The 14,382-nt window shown below is 48.6% G+C and overlaps 2 protein-coding genes across 7 annotated transcripts; one reads left to right on the top strand and one right to left on the bottom strand.

The window, feature by feature from the left end:
• The first annotated feature begins 2,012 nt into the window (after positions 1-2,012).
• LOC122364571 lies at positions 2,013-6,197 on the top strand. 2 transcript variants are annotated; one of them, XM_043335084.1, is made up of 5 exons: positions 2,013-2,089; positions 3,851-3,958; positions 4,265-4,393; positions 4,760-4,853; positions 5,241-6,197. In XM_043335084.1, coding segments are annotated over exons 1-5 (384 nt in total). In that variant the 5' UTR covers positions 2,013-2,087; the 3' UTR covers positions 5,292-6,197. The 2 variants fall into 2 exon arrangements, with proteins under 2 accessions (XP_043191019.1, XP_043191018.1); XM_043335083.1 differs by lacking the exon at positions 2,013-2,089 and adding an exon at positions 2,653-2,732.
• Positions 6,198-7,172: 975 nt separating this feature from the next.
• LOC122364572 (DNA polymerase kappa-like) lies at positions 7,173-13,782 on the bottom strand. 5 transcript variants are annotated; one of them, XR_006253574.1, is made up of 8 exons: positions 13,594-13,772; positions 11,937-12,246; positions 11,182-11,322; positions 10,629-10,744; positions 10,086-10,274; positions 9,529-9,707; positions 7,682-9,073; positions 7,173-7,596 (listed from the first exon to the last, which is right to left on the bottom strand). XR_006253574.1 is itself a non-coding variant. In XM_043335088.1 (7 exons), exons 2-7 carry the CDS (start codon positions 12,150-12,152, stop codon positions 7,749-7,751), a joined length of 2,166 nt encoding a protein of 721 aa, XP_043191023.1. In that variant the 5' UTR covers positions 12,153-12,246; positions 13,760-13,782; the 3' UTR covers positions 7,173-7,748. The 5 variants fall into 5 exon arrangements, 4 of the variants coding, with proteins under 4 accessions (XP_043191023.1, XP_043191022.1, XP_043191020.1 ...); XM_043335088.1 differs by having other exon boundaries at positions 7,173-9,073; positions 13,760-13,782; XM_043335087.1 differs by having other exon boundaries at positions 7,173-9,073; positions 13,727-13,778.
• Positions 13,783-14,382: the final 600 nt, after the last annotated feature.

Raw genomic sequence — 14,382 nt, 5'->3', positions numbered from 1 at the left:
TGGGGTAATTTGGTCATTATGTTTGATACTCTTTCAAACGCCGCCTACCGCGTGTTGCTACGTGGCCCAGGAGCCGAGTTAGAAGGGATATGGGCGTTCAAACATCCCCCAGGGGCGTGAAAATCTAGGAGCCCCAGCGCGGCTCGGCACGGGTTAACATAAGACATTTTACACCATCTTACGGTAATATGGTGTAACTGGCGTTGTGAAGTAACTTGGTCACTGGCGCGGTGGTGGGTCGGGGTCGCCGATGGTCCGCTAAACTTTTGCCCTCCCCAAACGGATCGGCTGGATCCGCCCCTGAGAAGGAATGAAGCTACCCTATAAAAATTACCGCATGTAAATCGGTCAAGTGGTTGCTGAGATATAAGCCTCGCAAAAGCGTCCGCACGGCCGGCCGGCCGGCCGGCCGGCCGCTCATACTCAGAAATTTCCGTTAATCTAAGGAAAGACTACGCTCGCTTCGCTCGCTCCGTAATTAACACCAACCTTGCCTCCCCGCCGTGCCAATGCTATTAGTCTACCTACCGACCGATGCGATTTGTCCGCTGGCCCCTCCTGTTTGGGGGATTACCACCCACACCCGCAAATAGCTGACACCGACCCAGGGCAGACAGCAGACTGTATTAGCTGCCCCCAGACCATTTAGCGGCTTTCAACGAATCGAGGAGAGGAGACCACAGGGCAAAACGTTGTTAAGCATTATAAAATAACGAAACAGGCACGAACCAAAATGTTCCGTTCTCCAGAAAAAGTGGCTTACTAAAACGTACATTTGAAATAGGAAAGAGTCATATGTTATCTTTTTGCAATATTTAACTGCATTCGGGGTATACTGATTTGCTTCAAAATGTTTTCACAGACCAAGTTTGACACGCTGATCAAACATTCAGTCTCTAAAGTCCCGTATTCTAAGCAAAACTCGCGGAAACCGCCAACTGCATTATTGCAATACTGAGGAAAGAGTCCGGTCATCAGAGAACCCACAATTGAAGTTTTCTGCGGTGACCACAGCTGACTGCACCTGAAACGAGCAACTACTCTGGCAGCACGTCTTACATCGAAAACGTCTTTTGTGACTACTTGTCTCACATCTGTCGCCGTTCCCTAACACGATCACAGCTGCGGGTCGGAATATCACTTATCTAATGGCGTTAATCGAGAGAAGGTTGACCTTTAGCTCAGATGCGGTGACGTATGATCGAAGACCTTTGGGAAAATCCCGTTACTCGTGTTAGGCTGAGACGAAGATGGCTGACGACTTCAACTTTCTGCGTCTAAGCAAGTAATATATAAGTGCGAAAACGAAGCACCGAATAGTAAGACGCAACTAAAATTATTCTACTTTTTTGAGTGAGGAATGTATGGCTGCAATACAGAAATTGTAAAAAAGGAACTCGCATAAGAAACTGACGTAAATAGAAATACTCTACTCAGGACATCAGCGAGTCCTGCCGTAGAGAAGGGTTGGACATGAACAATGATGCCGAGACTGCAAAAAGTGATGATGCACCAACAGCTGAAAGACTGTCCGCACTCCGCAGTGGACATTTGGTTGAAAGTTATCGGAGAAGAGCTGCTGGTGTCCAAAACTGAAGATTTATCATTCGAGGACCGCTCGAACCCGTCGGGTTCAATGTTCAGTTTACCATGGAGCGCGATTCAACAACTACATAAAAGCTGTCGGTGCCGGTGGAAGGTGTGAGCACTTCTCAGGCGGGTCACATCTCGGCCAAGGTTCTCACTAATGACTGAGGCGCGCCCCTTCCTCTAGAAAAATAATATTCTAACTCATCTACCGGCTCTAGCGCCGCCCAGTGCCCGATGACTAACACCGGCACCTGGGAGTGGACGTGCCCCGGCCCGAGCCCTGGCGAACGGGAGGAGACGCGACGGCTCCTCCTCCTTCGGGCGGGGGGCGGCGCCAGGACGGCCCCACCGGTCAGCCGTATAAGAACACGGCCCGGACAGTGTCCACAACAGTCAGTGGTCGACAGACAGTGAGAGACCAGTGGTCAGAGCGGAACGAGAGAGAGACAGAACTCTGTTGGATTGTTCCAGTGGGACGCACCTGTAATATCGCAACAATGTGAGTGAAATTCCGTACATGGGAAGGGACATTGGTGCAATTTTAGACCTGATTCATCCACTCTTGTGCCAGTCTGGTCGTCATACCAATCACACTGCATCCCAATGGAGAGATTAATTGCACCTAGAACGGGCTGCAACAGCAGGATATGGTGCCGACGCCGGCCTGCATCTATGTGCGTAAGTAACCCCAGTGATTGGTGGTAACCGGGCGCACAACACCCGTCTCTAAAACAGACCCATGACGCGCTTCGGTACATTTCTGGAAACTGGTAATGTATCCCAAATTATCGCCCAGCAATGGTTACATTGTAATCACACCAGCAATAACCTCGGACATTGTCGGGCGTCAAAGGCGCCGACTAGGCCGGAGCCCGAGACAATGCATGCAGTCCCTGGTGGTAGACGGACCGCGCCGAAGGAAGGGGGGGGGGCACGTAATGACCTGTCCCCCTCCCCGACATGTGTCCCGGTAACTAGGGGTGGGGGGGGGGGGGGTTCACACCAAATAAATTAGTCCTTTCCAGCCCCAGGGCGGTCAGTGCGGCACACGCAGCGCGCGGTCAGGGGTCGGGTCAGGTCAGATCAGGTGACACTGGCAGGACGGAGCTTACGATGACGCTCTCTGTTGGACGCAACATGCGGTAGGTCAATGAGAGATTATTGTGAGCGTGCGATCAAACACACGGTCCAAGTCCAAAACAAGCTGACCGTGCAACATCTTTTATACGCGTGGCCAGAAATATTACATTTTTCGACCTTTCGGACAAAATTTAAGAGAGTAAATAAGTGATTTCTAAATAATAAAACTGGAAAGTTTGAATGTCTTCGCATTCAAAATGTCATCTAACAACACCGTTTTTCGAATGCATGCTGCACAAAGTCAAATTAGCAATTAGCACGCATTAGTGTTATCATCTAGTTTTAGTGTTCATCTTGATTATACGTCTTCGTGCTCTCAAAGAAAAGTGCGGTATCTGAAAATAATTATCTGGTAATTCAGAATGGCAATGCCCGAAATCATGTCAACATACGGTGAAGACCTGTAACATTCGATTTCCTACCCATCTAAAAAGTGATCAAAGGTTGAAACATTTTGCTATCACAAAGCTCTCAGCATCCCACTTATGAGAGATATGGGTAAGGTTCCAATATTCTAATGAGAGGATGTTCTACGCTTCTAATAATTAAATGATGAAGAGCAGAGCATTGCTGTACTTTTATCATTCTACCCCTGGGAGTTTCATTAAAAAGATCGACTATCACAAAAACCACAATAAATCTGATAAATATCCGTCATCTTTAATGGCCTTCTTGTGAAGCACAAATGATTTCAATTTAAAGAAATCATGACGCATATAAGCGAAAGCGAAAAAAGAGCTTGAATCAGATTGCCTGATAAAATGAAGAAAGAAGCCAAATCAGACAGTCCATTTTCGTTACGTCAGCATCCATCTATAAGTAATTGGCATAATATCATTCTCTCGTTCCCCACTTTCCTGAAGTATAAACGGAAGGACGCCCTCTCATTCATATCAACCGTATCCACTGTGGACCTCCCCGGCCTGTGACTATTCCTGAAGTCCTTCATTCGCTTCGGTACGTTTACTGCACCGGCCAGCCGTACTCCCGTCGGCGTGCGTTCAACTCGAGTATGACTGTGCGCGTCCACTTTGACGGCAACCGGTGAGCGTCCACGGCCCGCGGGCGGTCCTCCTCTGCCAGCCGAGCGTGTCTTGAGCCGTGTGTACCTCTGTTTCAGGAGCTGTTCGAGCGTTTCGAGAGCACTGCGCCGGCTGGTTCTGCTGCTTGTCCTGCTCGCGATGGCTGCCACACGGACAACAGCCGCGCCCCGGAAAATCGACTGCAGGTACGCACAGAGGACACTCGAGAGTCTGAGGGTGAGCTAGATGTACACCCACGGTGAAGCATTCCAGTGGATAGTCTAAATATGAATAACAAGTTTACCTTTCTAGTAAGGTAGGATCGTATTCCTAGCTTTCATCCAAAACAGCGACATGAATAGAGAACAAGCATTAACACCCATGGAGCACCGAAGCTCAACGCCATTCGTGCGGCTTCTCTGGTGCCGATACTTTCCTGACTGACCTATATAATAATAACCCTTCCTCTGTGACCCGTCTCTGACTGACCTCTCTCTATGTCTGACCCACAGGGTGATGGTCTACCACCACCAGTGCCGGGGTGTATCGGGTCGCAGCAGCCGGAACCACCTGCACGGTCTGGGCCGCGCCAGGAACGCCGAGCTTATCCGACTGGTGGCCACGTACCTTTCTGACGCCAGGTATGTACGAACGGACGCAAACATAAAGACATATGAAGACGACGCACGCGGTCGCACGCACAGTCACACAAACAGAGTACACATAAATAATCATCACACGCAGTCATACATTGGTACAGACGCACACACCTTATCAGATTCAGAGGGCTGGTCCATAACAATCTACCTGTCAAGTGTGAGACATCAACTGCAAATTAGCTACGAGCCGGTCCACACTATTATCGGCAAACAGCACAAGTTTAATATGAAATCACAGTACATCATGGCAGTAAATCATGCCTGAAGAAACGGCATTCGTTCCGACACGACTTCACTCGAGTAATTACCAATATTCAGCAGCTAACTTTCCTTGTGTTCCTTCAACAGCGAGTCGCGGAAGCTGAAGGCTCTGGAGCACTACCTGTCACCGAACCGGAGGGATGCAGTCTCCGACAGGCGAGCCGCTTCCCTGCTGCAGAGGGTGAGTTCTGCACCTCAGACGGGTAACGATAGGTACGCTTAGCAGATCCGGGCGGGTGACGCAACAGTCCAGGGTCAGATTTCAGCAGTCTCTCCACGAGGATCCATTTAAAAATTCGGGGCTTGCAGCCAGACATTCGTACATCGTACATCTAGGAAATTCAAAAGAATGATGTAAAAACGAGCATTCTGTCTCAACAGCATGACTCGTCGCTTTTGGTTTCCAACTCCAGAAGCACGGTGTTCCAGTTCAAACGTTTCAAACGAGTCCACAAACTAGGCTCTCAGCGAGCATTTCCGAGTCTCTTTTTCTGCGATCTAAATGTCGATGAGCCATCAGTATTTCCTCGTCTGATCATTCAACTAACCGTCCTTTCAATCTTTTCAGCTGCTACCAACCGAGAGCGACTACAGCGATGATGACTATCTGGACGACTAAGGTCCGAAGCACGTCACTGACATTTACGGGGGTCCTCCCGGAACCTGCCCTATTCGTCCAGCGATGAGAGGCTGACAAAAGAGGAAAAGTCACGAAGAGGGAAGAAGCGGAGGGCTTTGGGGAGACGCAAAGACACGGGAGATGTGGAGCTGCCAGCGGGCCGCGAGGTATGGGTGGCCGCTGAAGGTCGTTTTGTAGATGTCGGCGGTCTAGTCGACCTGGCTCGAGCCATCCGACCTGACCTGACAGGGGCGGGGTGGGCAGGGCGCATCCATAACCACCGGGGAAGGTACGTTGCTAGTCACGAGGCTGATATGTGATAGGGACGGCCGGTGGCGGGAGCCCCGTTCGCTTTGGTCGGCAGTTGGCTGTTGGCATTTTCACCAGAACCCCATGCTTTTGAGGGCAGGCTATCATATTTATCTAATCGGACTATCATGACAATTAAGTTATATATTAGTATTTATAGCAACTAGTGGATATACGCTGCCTATGAGCTTTGTTAGTCGTTATACTCATGGATCAAATATCTTTTTAGTTGTGCGCACTGGTTGTGTCCTGCAGTTTACCTGCCACTTAGTTTTATATGTTCTGTTTGCGTTTCGCGAAGGTGTTGGCCGGTCCACACCTCGTGATTCATAATTACGTTTGTCTGCACTTGATCGTCGTATTTATTTCGCGGTTGGCGTTACGCTGGTGGCGCCCGGCGGTGGCGCTGGCACTTGGAGCACGTTGTGTTGATGAGATGGTGCCTGCCAGGACCGGCCGAGAAAGTCACTCTCACGAGGAGGAGGGATGACTCGCTCACAGCACCTGTGTGTATGTGTGCGTGTGTTATTGAGAGTACAGGCGCGCCACAGTGCAGTGGCGTGGTGCCGTACCTACCTGTGTGTTTTGTGCGTGTCTACCGTGGAATGACATATAATACACGTGTTAGACAAGCGCTGGGTGCAATTTTGATTCATGGAAATCCAGTGAACAAATGAAAAAGGCGTATTTTGTGCAGAGATCGAGGGCGATTACAAAGTTCCTACCAGCTCAACGATAAAATCAGTCTGGAAATGCACACCGATAAGTGCGAGATTTGACCCGGACAGAAAATCCCAGCACAGATCCATTCAAAGGCAGATATTTTACGCTCATGATGACAACTACATGACTCCAGAATCTTGTCATCTGCAGACGGCTAATTAGGGAAAATGTACATATTTACATTGATCTCGGGCAAGATCCTGGTCAGACGAGTGAACAGCACATATTCTGTCAGAGATAACGTGCAGAAAGATCACGTTCCATGTGAAATAAGGTGCCACCGGAGACACAGCCTGTCCCACGTAAAATGACCCAAAGGGGACAGGAAACGCAAGTAGGTATTTCGACATGCACTCGTAAGAACCTACTTGGTGAGAGATTCCCATTGCAACATCGCACACGAATCTCGGCGAGTGTTGATTCAGGAACTAGCGAGCTAGCCTCTGTCATGAGTGTTGAGCTGGAGTCTGGAGATCCCTGCTCGGCGCCGTGTACACGACACATATGGACTTTACTTTATCATTTTTGTCTCTGACCAAGGGCAATACTTACATAAGATAGGAAGAAAGGATACGTGATAAGAAGGGTGACATATCCGCCTCTTCCAAGATATTGTAAGCTCAACAATGGAAACAGGGATGGAAGGTTTCTGGATGACTGACCTCTGCAAAATTACAAATGCAAGGACACGAATATGCATGCAATACATGGACTCATACATCATGTAAGCATACAAGTAGGTCAACTCACACTTGTTTTAGGCCCGCCGAATGCCACCCTGAAACATACGCCAATAATAATGGAAGCATACCACAATTAGTTGGCAATGCTAAGCTGCCACAAACAAGCTTCCAGGTATCCTCTATCCTTTATTTACCTTCATTGCATCGTATTTTCCACACAATATTGACATGTCAAATGGCCATACAAGTCCAGCAGCAATACACAGTATCGTATTCTTCAAAGATATCACTTGAATACGAAAGGGTTTCAGCAGAATAAACCTATCAGCAAAAACTACCCAATGACAGCGCAAGTTCGGTGCTTGCAAGTTACAGTCAAGCTCTGTCAAATGTCGACGATAACATAATATTTAGGCCAGATATCACGAAGCAAAAGGCAATGTTGACGACACACGTCAAAACGCCAACGACTACAAACTTTAAAGCGTATGAAAAATACATTACCGTTATGAGTAAGGCATGAATCAAGCGCCTAAACAAATACAAGCATAAACTGAATCAAACATAGGTATACCTACACAACTCGCAATCTATCACTCAATTTCATAAATATGCAAGATATTACAACAAAAATTACCCGACGTTTCGTTTATTATAACTTTTTCAAAGAAACATCTATCACTCAATATCTGCCTAAAACGACTCTTTCAGGCAAGCCCGCTTCATTCACTCGCATTCATAATCACGATCGTTTGACAGCAGTAAAGAACGAGTCGATCCGCTTATGTTTGGTCCGAGGCAATCCAGAGTGCGGTGCTGGCGGCCGCTTCTGGCCGCCGACCGGCCCGCCATCTGTTAACCGAGACAATAACTTCTGGTTCAGACACTCATCCAGGTGGCGGTTGATGAGCTCTAGTTCCTCGGGCATGGGGCGGCCACAGACAGGACACGAGGCCGCTGAGGGGCCGCCACAGGCCGTCTCTGCAGCAGAAGCCGGAGTAGTATCCTCTACATTACCCAACTGAAGTCGATCCCCGTCGCTGGCAGATGACGGTCCCACACATGCAGCGGGATCACTAATTCCATTCGCAGGTGCGTGACTGATAGGGTCTTCAGAAACATTATCACAGCTGGAGGGTTGAGGTGAGCCTACAGACAGCACAGTTTCCTCCTTCGTCGGCCCACACTCCGCAGCATCACCTCCAGAAGTCTCTATAGCTCCACCATTACCACTCTCGCTCTCAGCAGCACAGTCATCCGTCCCCGTAGGCCGTCCCTCACTCTGCTCTCCCCCACCGCCCGCCTCCCCATCTAGACATTGCTCCACATGAGCAGACAGCTCCGCCAGGGACCCAGCAGTTCGTCCACAGACCGGACATTCATGTCGAGGCGCGGCGGCGCGGCCAGTCATCTCGGTCAGGGTGGCCTGGCGTCGGCCGGCGGCAACCTCAGCGGCCACCAGGGCCGACGCACGCACCCCGAGCAGCCGCAGAGGTTCACCTGCCGCCAGCTCGCGGGCCAGCGCCGGCCGGGTGGCGGAGAGCAGCGCAGCCGCCGCTGAGGTCGGTTCGGCCAGTGTGGTGGCTCGTGATCGCACCACAAACGAACTCGTCTTGAGTTTCAGCGTGACAGTTCGCCCGCGCAGGCCCTTGCGGCGGAGGTCTTCGGACAGCTGCTGACACAGCTCTCCCAGCAGCTCAGACAGCTGCGCGGGGTCTGCGGTAGCCGCGAATGTCGTCTCCGTGCTGACAGACTTCTGGTGGGAGTCCTCGTCCCGCCCCACCCCGGGCGGGTCGGCACCCAGTCCGGCGCGCAGCAGACTCAGCTGGGCACACTCAGAGAACAAGAGTCGCACCAGGCCGCGGCGCTCGAGGAGTTCCCCGCAGCGCGTCACCTCCAGCGCCGCCAGCTGCTGAGATAACACGTTGCCGATGCCGCTTACCTTCCGAACGGGCAGCTCGCGCAGAAAGTCGAGCACGGCGCGCCGCTCGCGGGGCAGGAAGAACTGGCCGTCCGGTTTGTTTTGGTCCGAGCAGATTTTGGCCAGCATGCCGTTGGCGGCAATACCTGCCGTCACCGGAAAGACAGCGTGTAAGAGAGGGGTGCTTCGAATGGGATGCTCGGTGGACATGCAACAAGACAGCGAAATATGCAACTGACTTGACACTTCGCTTGCACGTGGAGTTCGAACTGAGAGGCATTATCAAGAACAGTAACGGCATGACCATACAAATTACTGCATGAGAGTTTCAGTGTATAACGTATTACATACACATACTATACGAGTGCTATATCAAGCAAATGGCAAAACTGGTATGAGCATAGCCAGGGCTTTCAATAATGTTCTGCTGGTCCCAAGACTCTCTGATCTCCAGTCCATGCAATATCAGCGCCTCCCATTCTCGATCCACCTAGCTAGTGCCACCTCAGACTCGCCATCCCGCCCCCTATGTTTCAACTCCCCAAACACCCGCTTGGGCCGGTCCCACTCCTCTCCATCTCCCATCAGTCAGCTATCTCACCAGCGCTGGCGGTGAGCCGCGTCAGCCGGCAGATCTCGGCCCGCATCTCCCTGACCAGTCTCTGAGCCACCTCGTCCTCCGACTGGTCTCCAGTGTCTCCGTCCATCTCAGTGGCCACTCGGTCCGTGATGTCCAGGTAGCCCTCGTCCAGAGACACCATCGAAAAGTCCGGGTCGTACCTGGTCGGATCGGCGAGAGGGGAGCGTCAGAGAGGGTAGGGAAGCCGTTGAACAGACGAGTATGAAGAGCAGACATGGTACGGTCGCGGTAAAGGTGAAAAACAAAACGAACGATACTGACTTTGCTGACTGGCAAGGGAAGATTAACCCAGATTCATTCGAAAGGCTTACAGAAACTAAAGCAGAAACAGAAAGGCTTGTCCTATCTTAGTTCGGAGACTGTCAAGCAGTTCTCTTGCTGCAGATTTGGTTTTATCTCAGACCCCAGTCGCTGACATTTATCACACATTTAGTTTCATAATCTTAAAAGAAGAAAAAAACATCTAGCCCTTGCCCTTTTCCTCAAACGCGAGTCCCAGTCTGACACCGCCCCCTCACCTGGCCATCACCTGCTGCACCAGCTGGCTGGCGGCGCGGTACTTGTCAAAGTCACACGGCACGATCACCAGCTGGGGGCACAGTTTGCGGCCGATGAAGCCGGGCATGGCGGCCCGCACACCGAACTTTCGTGCGGCGTAGTTGGAGGTGCTCAGCATACTGTTACTGCCGACAGCCATCGGTACGTCCCTGTCGGCGGGGGGGGGGGGGGTGAAGGGGACGAGGTCAAAGGGACAGGGTTAGGGAGCTCCACCTGGATATAACAGTAGTGAGCATGAATGGTGACATGGGGCCAGGGGGACGGTGCGAGTAGCGCGGTGTCAGGGGAACTGTGTGTCAAGAGGTAGCGAGGTCAGGGACTCATGTATCAGAAAGACGGTAGTGTCAGTGCAAACGACGGGGCCCAGCTAGGTATGTACCTCTTCCTACAAGGCCAGAGAGCTGAGGTCGTCGACAAAATGACACGCAACACGGAACAAACCACGAAGCATAAAAGAACCTATATCAGCCATCACATGTACAGAGCTCCAGCTTTGAGCTTACCTTAGCTCGGGCCGGTCTCGCATTTCGACGGCAGCGTAGAAGGCGTCCATGTCCACGTGCACAATGAACCGGCTCAGGTCACGTGACTGCTCCAGGTGGGCCGTCAGCGCGTCCATCTGCCGGTCACGCGACGGCATAGGTCAGTCATAGGAGATCACTTTGGGAAGCGAATTGGGATAGCTAATGGTAGTGATTAGGCTATTCAAGGAGGATCTATAATATGAATGGTTGGGTGGGCAGCTCCTTGGTTGAAAGGGTCAAGTCCCTACCTCGCAGAGCCTGTTGCACAGCACTGGACCAGCCATGCAACCACATTGTGAATTGCATGATTTTAGATTTTAGGGCATGAATTTAGAAAGAAAAAAATTACGTCTCGACGCTGACTGTCGGTAATACGGATCTTTTTACCCGTTGCCAATTACTGTATAGTCGGCGGTTATCAGCGAAAAACTGCCCATGGTTAAGAGGCTGCATCTCAACTGACTGTCCCGACTTCCCAGTCTCCTCAGTCCGCACTGAATGTGGGAGCAGTGCCGCAGTGAGTCCGATTTACCTGGGCCTCTGCTCGGGCAATCTGTTCAGGAGTGAACGAATCTTTGAGCTCGAGCATTCGCCGAATCCGCTCGTCGATCTTCTCCTGCCGTTGCTTCTTGTGGTTGTAGAACTTGGAACCTCTCGATGCCTCCTCAATAATCTGAAATATTTGGATCATGAATGAGCGAATTAACGACAAAGCATGTTGCATAGTACCTACTACACACTCAGTGCTATAAGACAGAGACATCATTCATTGACCATGCTTATAGACCAAGCTTTCAATTCTTTATAGACCATGCCTATGTGCCAGTCTTCATACTGCAAACAATGTGTACTATTGGTCTCAAGATAAGGGCCCAGGCGGCGACCTGTAGTTTTGATGCATTGAATACCCTTACCCTAGCCACAACTCGGGCCGAGTGCACCCCTCCTCCCACCCAGCGCCATCCCCACTCAATTTCTGGCGAGGGTGAGGTTATTCACCGCATCTGAACTACAGGTTGCCTGGGCCCTTATCTTGAGACAAATAGTACATTGATCAGCCTCTATCACTCACAGGCAGATCAAGAAATGTAATACCGCCCCCAGGGGATTTTTTTTTCTCTCGAAAAAAAGAAGCTCTTTGGACTTTGCTTCCTCTTGCAATGCTAAAAAATTTAAGGCACTTCTTCAAAAGCTTGTTCAAAAGAACCAAATAGGTTGACATACAGTACACACAAGGCATATTAGTTATTACCCACCATAAAATATAGACAGGCATTAGGTACCTACCTGATTTATCTTGTCAGTATCAAGTCCTTCCATTCCTGCCTTAGTGTCATTGAGTTTCATAGTGGCCAGTTGTCCTCTTGGTTTTGAATGCATCTCAGTGGTGGTCTCATTTCTTGAGGCCTCTCTAAGTTCACCATCTTGTGGCTCTGTAACTTCTTCCGCCTCAGCTTCTAAAGACTGTTCTGGAGAAGGAGCCAAATAGCTATTGCATGCCATTGTTGAAAAGTTTCTTGATGCAGTTGTGTCTTCACCCAGCAATATTTTGTTATTTTTCAGATTGGTCCAGACTGAATCAATATTCAGTAGTTGTCTGAAATGGACAAACGCTTATCAAAATTGTGTCATAGGTGTTATCTGGACTCTGAATGTTACAAGAAATCATCAGTTATCATACATCCAGGTTAGGTAGGTAGGTAATACAAGACCTAGAGCACAGTTTTATTAAAAAAATAATTACTTTTTACAAAGACCCTGGTTAGACCTAGATTAAGACCCCTAGATGAAATAAAAGATGCTGTATCAAACCAGGAGCAGGATAAAGAACATGTCAACTGTGAAGCCAAAGGAACAGCAGATGACATATCTTTATTCCTGCAAGTGGTTTATTTTATCACAGGAGTAAGGAGGCTGCCTTGAAGTTATGCAATGCACTGTGCAAAGATGTGTTAGAATATTTAAAACAAATATTATACCTTACAATGTAAGCTTAAAATACCTCTTCAAGGTGATGTCAATTGATTTACTAAGGCCACTAAGGGTTTTAAAGATTATTGAGCACAGCCTAGGGCTTCAGCTTTACCTGATCTATCTATTAACTGAGTCAGAAATCAGAATGTGTAGTGGGTATTATGTTACCTGTTAGTTGTTACACCCCTTCACCATGAGATAAACCAATTATTTGAAAACATCCATGCAGATACCTCAACTTAAAGTGACCATCCCACCTTAACATTAGTTTTGAGTTGAGATAGCCAAATTGGTGGCCATGGCCTGAAAATACCAGTTTGGGCACTCACAACATCAACAAATGTTTTAATCCGGAGTTATGGAATTTCAAACTTGCAGTTTTCGGATTCTTAAGGGCTAATGCATTGGAATGCCCCCTTAGAAGTTGCGACGTCTGCGCAGATCTAAGTTTCTAACAATTTTAATTATTTTAAATCTTTTACTAGAACATTTCTGTAGCACGCGGTCAGCGGTGGTATATGCCTCTTTGAGCACAAGTGCCGCACTTTATAAAAAGTCGCTAGGAACAGCGGAGATCCCAAAAAGTAAACAAGAGTAAAAGTCTTGAAAACTTGAAAACCGGTGAATATTTTTCGATGAAATTTGGTAGATATTCGTTTTCGCCCTTTCTGAACCGAGCGACATTACTTTCATGCCAATTCATTAACTTTTTGAAGGTGGGAGGGTCCCTTTAACGACTACTTGATCCCAAAATATAAACCAAAATCGTGAATGCCACAACTTGAACTCCCGCCTCGCTCTTTTCCGCGTATCAGCATGAGCGGAACCAAGATGGTTGCATGTCAGTTAGATTATAAATCTTTTGACAAGCATCAATACTGCATTTAAATTAAGGAGAAAAAATGCCTCATACGCTGAGGCCAAAATTATTCTAAGGTTTTCACCACTGAACTCTGTAAGGTTTTCACACTTGGTTGGTTGGTTTTGGGTTAAGCCAAGGGTTAAGCACCACATCCAGTGGACCAAGGTGCTAACCGGAACTCTCACGCTGTTCCAAGCGGTCAGGTAGCGGCAATGCCACGTGCATTGCCCGGGAATCGAACCCGGATGGCCGAATCTAGAGGCAAGTATCTTACCCCTAGACCGGAATGCTCCCCGGAATGTTTTCACCAAGGCCATATATAGGTTTTCACACTTTCGGCTCTCTCTATCGTCTGGAGGTTTCGAAAGATGCTCTCCAGAGATGGCGCTAGTAAGTTTGGCTGACATGACGTCATGCTTAAAAGTGATGGGTTTTGTGAGAGCAAATGTAATAATAGTTGAAAATTTTGGTTTTTTGCTTAATTGAGAAAAAATAAACATACAATTGTTCAAAACAGCGTTTTTCTCATTCATCCTCCATTGTTTTAAGAGGAATATAGACAGTTTAAATCTTTTTTCCTGACCGCAATTCGCACACGCACTAAATTAAAAGCTGGAGTTTTGTGCGTTCGTAAATAGTGATTTGAGAGAATAAATTGACAACAATCGTTTGCACTTTTGCTTTACAATCATTTTTCAATGCAGATAAATGCATAAACTATTCGAAAATAGGCATATCTTTGAAATATTATGATTTTCCACAAGCAACTTTTTCCAAAAACTTGAACTACTTACAACTGACGAACGCATCCAATAATCTGGATGTCTTAGGATGAGTTCGTCATTTTTTCTCAAGGAAATACGATACAGTTTAAGCTACTTTACCGATTTATTAGGG

Source organism: Amphibalanus amphitrite, unplaced genomic scaffold (assembly GCF_019059575.1).
Source record: "Amphibalanus amphitrite isolate SeventyFive unplaced genomic scaffold, NRLGWU_Aamphi_draft 000683F_arrow, whole genome shotgun sequence".
NCBI classification, from domain to species: Eukaryota; Metazoa; Arthropoda; class Thecostraca; order Balanomorpha; family Balanidae; genus Amphibalanus; species Amphibalanus amphitrite.
Note: the sequence above shows the minus strand (reverse complement) of the source record. Positions and strands in the feature narration are given on the sequence as shown.

Bases quoted from the DNA above. Each gene is read 5' to 3' on its own strand.
- LOC122364572 (XM_043335085.1), bottom strand. From the start codon at position 13,637: ATGTGGTGCTTAACCCTTGGCTTAACCCAAAACCAACCAACCAA. The intron at 9,708-10,085 runs GTGAGGGGGCGG...CGATCCGACCAG, and splicing joins GTGCAGCAGGTGATGGCCAG to GTACGACCCGGACTTTTCGA. The intron at 9,074-9,528 runs GTGAGATAGCTG...CGGTGACGGCAG, and splicing joins GCGGCTCACCGCCAGCGCTG to GTATTGCCGCCAACGGCATG.
- LOC122364571 (XM_043335083.1), top strand. From the start codon at position 2,704: ATGACGCTCTCTGTTGGACGCAACATGCG. The intron at 2,733-3,850 runs GTAGGTCAATGA...CCTCTGTTTCAG, and splicing joins TCTGTTGGACGCAACATGCG to GAGCTGTTCGAGCGTTTCGA. The intron at 3,959-4,264 runs GTACGCACAGAG...TCTGACCCACAG, and splicing joins CCCCGGAAAATCGACTGCAG to GGTGATGGTCTACCACCACC.